The sequence below is a fragment of the Macrosteles quadrilineatus genome, unplaced genomic scaffold (genome assembly GCF_028750875.1).
Source record: "Macrosteles quadrilineatus isolate MER2022 unplaced genomic scaffold, UCM_ALF_1.0 Scaffold_9__3_contigs__length_116548681, whole genome shotgun sequence".
NCBI classification, from domain to species: Eukaryota; Metazoa; Arthropoda; class Insecta; order Hemiptera; family Cicadellidae; genus Macrosteles; species Macrosteles quadrilineatus.
Genome location: NW_026542602.1, coordinates 109,974,662 through 109,984,897, shown reverse-complemented (window position 1 = coordinate 109,984,897; position 10,236 = coordinate 109,974,662). Strand labels below are relative to the sequence as shown.

The window sequence follows — 10,236 nt, the reverse complement described above, 5'->3', positions numbered from 1 at the left end:
TGTATCTTTTATTTTCCTTCCAACCAACAGAAAGTTACATTTTAGCCTGTTAGTAAATTGTGTGACAGGGATAGTACGGAAGCTATTTCCAGTGTTTGTAAAACAAAAGACTGCAATGATGGGCTTTTTCTGCACCTCTTGAAATATGCCTGGTGCAATCTAGATTTCAAATTTTAAAGATCAATCATTGAAAACTGTTTAACACAGATCTTGTTTACAAAGGTTTTACTGTGCCCATTGGTTAATTATATCATTGACTATTACTGAAGTAGACCTATCTATATGGACCATTTCCTAAGTTTGACTTCGTAAAAAACATTGTGTATTCAACAGAATTTAGTAATTTAGATCCGCGCAACCTGTCGGTATTTCACACCAACTACGATTATTATAAAAATTCTGGCTAAAAATTTAACATGGGGATGGAATGTCATATGCAGTACTACACTACAGATGTAAGACTAAATAAATGTATTTACTGGGTTTAAGTAAAGGAACGAGTTCAGGGCAATGTATGTCTTAAGAATTCCTTATTGACGGTAAGAAATGGTCCCAAAAAGAACAATGTTGGTTCTCTGTATGTGTTAAATCCAAAACTACCGTAGATAAAAATCACCCAACCGACCTTTCACTGTTGATTGATAGAACCAGGATCCAAAGTAGCGCTACTAAACTTGCTTGTTGTTACAGGAATATCTGTGGTCAGAAGTTTATACTTTTTATTACTGGTACTGTAATTCAAGAGAAATTTCTGAAAAAAAACTTTGTTTTATGGAGATTTTCGCTACTCTACTAAGAACCTTTAGCGAAGTAGCTATTACCGTAGGTAGCACTGTAAGACCTAGGCATGGGACCGATTTACTTTTTCATTTTGATGTCTCCAGTGGCCAAAAAACACCATTCGTTAAAATTTATATATATACTAGCAGTTACCTGGCGCAAGTTGCTACGCTAACAACTATTATTTTCAATGGTAATTTGTTCTTTACGATAAATAGTCCCATTGGCGTTAGTTTTAACTCTAAACAAAACGGTACATCTCTTATTGCTGTACAAGTTACAGTTCAAAAGTGATTGTCATTGTTGTTCAAAGGTTTATTGCGGACATTTTCCATCACGAATGTAAAAAAACAATACACAACGTTTCGGGATCTGGAATCTGATCCCGTCTTCAGGTGAAAAAACTTAACTAACACATTACAACTAACAATACACAAACGCCCAACCTAAGTTGGAATACACTACAGAGGGTAGTAGTCAAAAAATATGCACTGTATAGCAGTCAAGTCATGATACAACATGCAATTAATAACAAATCACAAAACACTATAATCATAATCTATAAAAGGTTTAACGTAAAAAACTCACACAATGGAACACTAAAAGCGATTGGTCAGCCATGTTGGTTCAGTCTCATTGGTGGAGTCATAGCGTACGGTGCTTTTAGTGTTCCATTGTGTGAGTTTTTTACGTTAAACCTTTTATAGATTATAGTGTTTTGTGATTTGTTATTAATTGCATGTTGTATCATGACTTGACTGCTATACAGTGCATATTTTTTGACTACTACCCTCTGTAGTGTATTCCAACTTAGGTTGGGCGTTTGTGTATTGTTAGTTGTAATGTGTTAGTTAAGTTTTTTCACCTGAAGACGGGATCAGATTCCAGATCCCGAAACGTTGTGCAGGGGTGCCCACAAGGGGGGGCTGTGACGCAAACTGCGTCATTGAAATTTTTGGGGGGGGGGTTGCAAAAATTCAAATGGGGGGGTGGCTAAAGTTAATTGCAACAGTGTTCAACGTGACGACAATCAAAAATATTTTACAAGTCACCAGATAGAAAGTGGATTAATTAACGTCAATAGTTATATTATTGAATTCAATTAGTTAAAATGGGATTTTAGGATAGTTTAGGATTCGTGTAGGAAGTTATTATTCAAGTTAGGCAGACGTGAGATCTAAGAGGGAGGGCACGGAATAGCTCAACTGCTGAGATAGATAAAGATAACGTGTGGTACAGACACGTCCAGCTACACCGCGACTCAGCACAGAACGCTTTGTTGACATAAAGCTCATTAAAATACAATCAAGTAGCATAGGCTACAATACTTTACACTATTGTGTAGATACTCGATTACCTGACCTAGTAGGGGGCGGGGGAGAGAATGAAAAATACAGTTAATCCCATATAGTATAAAAACAGATGACAAACCAAACAAAACTAAAAACCAGCCATTAACGTCATGATTTGCATTTTTATAAACGAAATTCAATATTGAACAATCATTATTATTGTGCAATTATGACATTTCAAATTATTTATCTTGGTTCAGTTGCACAAACGGCAACGTTTAAAATTATAGCTAACTCAAACTCAACTAATAACTAGCCAAACACTGCATTGCTATAAATAACTTAAATATTAAACCTTAGAAAGTGTTATAAGCTACTGCTCATGATAGACAGATAGGCTACCGGTAGGTGCTGTATCACAACATAGGAATTGATAGATAAGTAATGAAAAAGTGTAAAATTATATTTAGAAATAGTAAAAATACGAGAACAATCTTGTTATTCTTTTTCTTTGTTCTTCTGTCATTTATTAGGTTTCTCTTCAATTCATACACAAAACTCAACATGTCGCCATTATTTAAGCCTACTCAGTACTCGTTACCCAATCAGAGCCTTGATTCCCCAGCTGTTGTATCTGAAATCTGTTGTAACATAGCGCACAGCAGACAGACTGAGCAGACGATTGTTGGCGCAAGCGTTGTTTCTTGTTTCCATTTCATTTTCATCAAAGGAGCTGTGATGTTTCAAAAGGGAGGGATAGGGGGTCGTTAAATCAAGAGAAAGACGCTGACAATTCGTTAAGCAGAGGTTACGAACGCTATATTCTGGCAATAATTCCTTAAATTGAGGTGACTTATAAAACTTTAATTTTATTTATATAGAAAGATAAGTTTTCCAGTCCTGTACAACACTGATTCACGGTCTTTCCCCGGTAATCAAAATTCAAGTACAACTTGATACACACAGAATCTCCAGTTCCCGACCTGGATGATGGCTAGTTATTTAATTTAATTTACAGTTTTACATATTCCCGAGATAAATCAAACCTGTTATGTGAGCCAAAGCCACACGGTTATTAATCTCACTTGGTTTTGTATTTGCTTACAAACGTGATCCGAAATGGTTAGGGCCTACACAGTATTTCTAAACAACATTTTAGGCTATGTAAACATATCGGTAACAGCTAGAAAAAAGAATCTTTATCAAAACAGCTGTTCGTAATTTCATATATGACGTGTTCTCTTAACAGATTAATAGCATTTCATAAATGACGTATGTAGTAAACATGGAGAAAAAAACTAAAAAATCACACAAAATTGTGTTTTTGATCGTCCGTTATTTTATTTCCAAAATAGTGAGGCCATATTTAATGGCTATGGGCACTCTCGCTAATCCTGTGAATACAATTAAACCATTAGAATCATAATCGGTACCGTACTCTAGTTTTCTTTAGATGGCTGTGTAAAATACCATGTGGGCCGTGACAGACGGACATAAATTGAGATAAGACATGTTTCAACTTCTTTAATGTATAGAACGTAAAAATAACCCAAAATATGTATAATTCTGAGCAATGTACAGACAAAACTACATCTTTATTTATATAGATTAACTGGGTTTGAATTTGACATTTGATATTTTATTTTATGATCTCATTTGAATTTTTAATATCTAAGAAAAAGTATAAAACTTCTTTTAGTTTTACAAATAATGCTGGGCGGTGGAATAATCTTTCTCATTTGTTGTGTACCTCATTTATGGTAGGGGGGGGGGGTTGCGCCATGAGTCTAGGGGGGGATGGGCACCCCTGCGTTGTGTGTTGTTTTTTTACATTCGTGATGGAAAATGTCCGCAATAAACCTTTGAACAACATTAACTCACCATCACCAACAATGAACTTCAAACAAAGAATTGATTGTCATTAATGTGTATTGCCCATTAATTATTTATGTAAGCAAAACTTGGAGACAGAAAACATTCTGCACTTAACTGAAATATGACCAAAAATGTACAATTCTCTCCCCCCCCCCCCCCCGCCCCCGCCCAGGTAAAAAGGTTGGGAACCCTGGCCTTAGAATGTTGGGTTTACCAACCAGAACGTCAGGTTTCTAATCCTGTCTCTGAAAATAGATTATAGGCGTAAACCCCACGAGTTCACATGTGCCAGAGCTTAGTGGGAGGGGCCTACCAACAAATGAAAAGTACAACTCTGGTGAAAGTTGACGGAGTCACTGTGGATTCATTGCAAGCTGCAACTCTCATCAGACGTTTTGCTACTTTCTACCTATAAAAGGTATAAAGTATCGGTTTAAAAGAAATCAGGGCTCAGGGGTAAAAATGAACAACTGCAAACTTATAACACAACTGTTATTATTAAATCAACATATTTCCATAACCTAAGACTATGATTATCTGCCCTAGTGTATGCAATATACATTCTTGGTAGACGATATCGGTGTTTTATACACATTTACAATTTAGTATTTACAGTTAAACTGATAACAAGTATTATTTACTGCTATTTATGTACAATTAATATTATAATAATGTTACAAATACTATTACAGGCACTGCCCAGGGCAGAAAAATATGCAATGTCTCTTCTAACAAAGAAAAAGTGATTATATTATTAGTTTGGTTTGAATATTAATAAAAGTTGCTATCTTAGATATACATGATTCAAGTGGAAGACAGGGTCAAGTAAAATAAAAAGTGTGATGAAAATAAGAGTTCTTAGAAAGACATGCACTTCACTGCCTGGTGTCTCGATAAATTGCTGACTAGGTTAACTTAGTTTACAAAACAACAACGTTGTTGTCCGAGTGTAAAATAATTAATAAATGTTACACAAACAAAATAAAGTTTCATGGTTAAGTACAAAATTTTACACAACCTTCAAAAAAACTCTCAAACCCTCAATTATAATATATATACCAACCTAAAACACAACAAACAATAAGCTACCAAACAGCTAAGAAGAAACGTAAAATAAATACAGAAGAAATAAATAGGGATAGTGAAAAAGTAAATGACATACTTTCCTATATAGGAGGTATATTAAGTGAGTTTAAAGAGTTTAATACTAAATAATTATGTACTGATATAATGTTATCACAAATTATGTTTTTCTTAACTATAAAACCACTAGTGGCCGTTCTGTCGCATGATCAAATGTCCATCATGTATTCTAAATGTTAATAAATTTAAAACTAATCCATTGGTAAAATAAAATAAATTAGTTTGATTAATTAATGCATTTAAAATTATAAACGATGAGCCAAAATCTTATATAAAGCTAAAAGGCAAAGCAAGACTAAACTACCTTCCAAATGTCAATTTAAAATCTTGGAATTATCAGAGAGCCTAAAATTAATTGAATCATGAGAACTTTGATTCTCTGACAATATTTCCAGCACTCTTTTTGAGCATACTTTTAATAAATTGGTTAAACTAAAATATAAATAATATATAAAATTTTAATAAATATATACCTAATATATCTTTTAACCTACATGTTGGTAAATGAAATAATATGAATAAATTGTTTAAATAAAAGTGCATTGGATAGTGTTATAAAAATACAAAGGAAAAGTTAACCTAAACCAAATTTAAAACAACAATAAGCAGGTCAGTTGAATACTATTGTTTGCAGTCTTGTGGAGAATGTTAAAATGAACATACTGTAGTAATACTTTTGTTCCACTGCAAGGATAAAACAGATGCATTTTGTTGTATTAAAACTGAAATCCACATTTTACTACCAAAGAAATAACGTTTTATGTCTCGTAACAACCCAAATATAGTTTAATAATATAATTAAACAATGAAAACAGACACATCCCTCGATTTAGCAGTTAATCTGCACTCGAGTAATAATTTGTATAATTTTAGATTAAATTAAAAAAGTTTAAACAAAATATAGAAAAACATAATGAGAAATTTTATATAATGTTAATTTAAATAACTAGGACTATATTGATGAATATGAATAACTTCAAAAACTAAAATGTTTATCTTACCTTCTTTATCCAATGTGTAAGAAACTTGGCATTATTTTATCAAAGATCATAAACTAATAAATTTATTCAATAGATGTAGGTAAGACAAAAACTTTGTTTCCTTTTAAAACATGTTAAAATAACTATTATTGTTCAACAAAACATTTACAAGGGAAATGTAAATAAAAAGCCATCTGAACAAAAGCACATCTGACTAAACAGGCCCAATGAAGGCCACAAAAATTTTTAGTAAAAATAAATGTAAAAATACTAATCAAGTCACAAAACATATGGTTTTGGCCTTTAGGCCCAGCAATAGTTGGATAAACAAGGAACAAATTTATTGAAATAACTATGTGTTAAAGAGCTGTTTTTGCTTGCAATACACATAAGATTTTTCCTACCACCATTACTGACTTATGGGAACCTATACACAGATGAACTTTTAGATGTATATAAAATGTAATTTAGGTTATGTTTGCTTTTTAAGTTTAGGTTATTTGCTTAAGGGTTGTTAACTAACATACCTGATCCACGGCTGTGGTTGGTGTAGAAACGACAACTGTGAAATCAGCTGATTTAATTAGCGGGAATGATCCATTCCCGCTCTAGGGCGACAATAAGCTATTTTGGGTATGGTAATGTGACCATTTCCATGCAGTGGTAGGAAAAAATATAATAAATAACATAATCTGAAATAAATCCTAAAAACTAAATTATTAATCAAAATACCATTTTTTTTGTTTAGGTAACATTTTTAAGTTCTTCCCATGTAGTAAGAGTGTACAAGTAAGATTATTTATTGATTTATTGCAATGTATATTTACTTGTATTTCCTTTTAAAATTTTTGTAAATTCATCTTGAGAGAAAACACTTATTTTGGAAATGGAACTATGATGATTATATAGATGAAAACTAACATGTTAAACAAAACCCTCAAATGGTCAATTAACAAAGCACACTCTCAATACATGAGGAACTGTGATAACAAGGTCAATAACAATGTATGCTAGATAGAAGACAGATGAGGAAGAGAGGCAAGGGGTTACCCTGATTGAGCAAGAGGGGTGGAGCTAAGTTGATGAGTCGCTAGCAAGTGGAACTGTTATCTCTCGGCCATTGAAGCTGGATGTGTTGGTTTTGGGGTGGTTGCGGCGCCGGCTGTTTGGCTGTAGGACAACATTTCGATAATTTGTTTGAAATCAAATCCAACAGTATACATAGAAAAATTGTTTAGTGTACAGTTTACTTGATAATCCAATATTTATGGGTTCGGTATGGTGTCAGAATACCAAAAACTCTAAAAGGTAAGAAAGATTAACTGATGAAGCTTCGTTATGTTCCCCATGTCTCAGGTCTGATAAAGCTCCTATGCTCGATAGTGGCAAATATAACCTGAATTCAATTGATTTAATACGATTAAGTGCTAAACAAGACAAGTTCAACTGAGAAAGTCAAACACAGAAATGTTTGATGCAACACACTACCCAATATTCACTACTATCATAGCCATCTCTCGTATAAGGCCGTGGCAAGCGAAATCTGGCAACGTCGCATCCGAGGCATAGTCCAGCCGGCTCCCGCATGGTATTCGTAGTGACGGTGTGTTATACCTCATAAGTGTTGTCGTGCCGGGGTGCTATAGTAACCACACAAAAGCATTAAAAACTGAGGGATATATACAATTATTTCACTTCCTTCTAGAAGGTTCTTGTAGAACATAGAGTAAGGGTTTAGTAAGGGTTTTTTTTTATATATACACTAAGCTGTCTATATATATTTAATACATACATATATTTATACTACCTAAACCTTGCCTACAGGTATGAGTGTGGTTTTTTTTTTTTTTTTTTTTAAGTTTTCCTTTTTGCTTTTTCTCTGCTTTGTTAATTTTTATATATTTTTTTTTTCTCCGCTGCATGTTTTACAGTTTTGTTTTGCAGTTTTTTATTTATTTATCTATTATGCATGGTGTGCTCTTTGGACATTTGTATGTGCTCTTTGGACATTGTTTTGTGAATCAAGAGGAATGCATCTCTGTTTTGTATTTTAGTTTAGTGTTAGTGACTTGGCCAATTGTTATAAACTGAACGGCTCAATAAATCTTGAATCTTGAATCTTGAATCTAGAGATGAGTGGTTTAGAGCTGTACATTTAAAGCAGTAAGAATATTAGCAGACATGGACAAGCAGAGAGAAAGTCACAGACCGAAATTCCGTGAGCTAAAAATCCTAACAATTACAAGCCTGTACATCCTAGCTGTGGCTACTCTTGCAAGCAGGCTACAGCTCCAACGAGGTATGGATAGGCACAGCCATAACACCCGACAGGCTATGAATTACACACTTCCAGTCCATCATCTAACTCTTTTTGAAGAAAAGCCTTCCTACATGGGAGTGAAGTTCCTGAACCTGCTACCAGAGACAATAAAAGGCCCCAGCATAAGCAGCACCAGACAACGCTTATCGGCTTGGCTTGTGGAGAGACCATTCTACAAAGTTGAGGAGTTCATGAACTAAAGAACATCACCGATGTTCCAGTGAGGACTAAACAACCCTCATAGTAATAACCATCACTACCGACAGCTCCTTAAAGCCCAACAACTTTATGCTGTTTTATAATTAAATCTCTGTAATGTTTGACGTCTATTCTGTACTCTATGTTCAAGAATAAAGTATTCTGATTCTGATTCTAAACTTAATCAAGTAACACGTTCTGTTTAAGAAAATACTTGTTTCCTACCTTATTAAAACTAAACGTAAAACATATTGGTTAAAAAATATAAAACTGAAATAGCAATAGTAATATAGTATGAACAAACAGTTTTTGTACGTCTTTTGTATTGTATTATCAAAATGAAAAATAAATACACTATTGATACTGATAATTTGAAATATTTTAAATAGGCAAGATGTTTTGAAAAGCTTGCGCAGTTGTGTTTTGTACATTTTAATATGCATGTATTGCAAACATTTCCTGTTCATTTAGTCAGAGGTGTAGCAGTTCTTTTTTTATTTCTACCTTAGGACAGTTCTGCATGAACATTGAATGACAACAATTTTAAATATGAAACAGCTTTGCATATATCGCACTTCAGTTTTAAATTATAATATATCATCTATATATTAATAGGCAAGCCTGTTTGTTTAAAATCTTTTTCCTCAGCTCGTGTACATAACAGGGAAAATCTACGCATACCTACTGTTAGAGATATTTTTCGTAGATGTGCAGAATCCCTTTATTAAATTTAAATAAACTCAAAAATATAATTTAAGTTTTTAAAAATTAACATGGGCATTATGGGATGCCATGCTGACAAAATAACAACGAAATGAACACTACATCAAAATAAATGGAATAAATTGCAATCACACGTTTTATTTACAGTGTGGGTTAAAAATTGAGAAGTCTGAACATTACATATTTTTGGTTGAGATTTCGACCAATGGACGACCAGTTCATAATAAAATGTAAAAGAATGACAGGGGAGGCCTAGGCCTATTTTTAATAGTATATTTTTGTTACAAACTCATTAGGTTCCAAAATGGTTCAGTTTTTTTATTACAAATGTAAATCGCTAGTGCATAATGTTCAGGGTTGGAATTAAGTGGTGAATATACATTTATATAAACATGTATTAATTAGAATTTTGTAATACAATCTGAAACATTTCATGCTAAAAATGAATCTATTGAACTGGTTGTTTTCATAGCTTTCAATGCGAATAAGCGCAGTTTTGGCAAAATGTTGCACGTTTTGCCGCTGGCGGCAATACCTGGAGTTGGACCACATCGAAGGCTGCAGCCTTATACTAGAGACGGCTATGCTACTATTTACTGCTAGGACGACAGTACAGCACAAAATTGGCCTTTATTACTATCGAGACCCATGATTTTACCAACCTGTTCTGCTGTTGTAGACTTTACTGAGGTTCAAGAAAGGTTGTGGAGGGGAGAACTCTTCTCTCATGTGGAACTTTTCGAAGAACCTTGCCTCCAACTTGCCTAAAATTTATAAAATTATTAGAGTTTTTCTGCAAGGGGGAATAAATATAGTTTTCCTCAACACTTTTCGATACATCCATCTTTTATACGGTAAACATTTGCTCAATGGGAAACTGAATGGAGTAACTGGTTGAAATCAATCGACATTTTAAAGTCTTACT

At 33.6% G+C, this 10,236-nt stretch overlaps 1 protein-coding gene across 1 annotated transcript in view; it reads right to left on the bottom strand.

The window, feature by feature from the left end:
* Nucleotides 1-4,422: 4,422 nt before the first annotated feature.
* Nucleotides 4,423-10,236, bottom strand: part of LOC129002666 (WAS/WASL-interacting protein family member 1-like) — a 44,109-nt gene continuing 38,295 nt past the window's right edge. Inside the window, exons 10-11 of the mRNA XM_054430641.1 lie at nt 9,974-10,075; nt 4,423-7,240 (exon numbers count right to left, since the gene is read on the bottom strand). Of these exons, the coding sequence (XP_054286616.1) occupies nt 7,161-7,240; nt 9,974-10,075 (182 nt within the window). The 3' untranslated portion in view covers nt 4,423-7,160. The remainder of the gene's footprint in view (nt 7,241-9,973; nt 10,076-10,236) is intronic.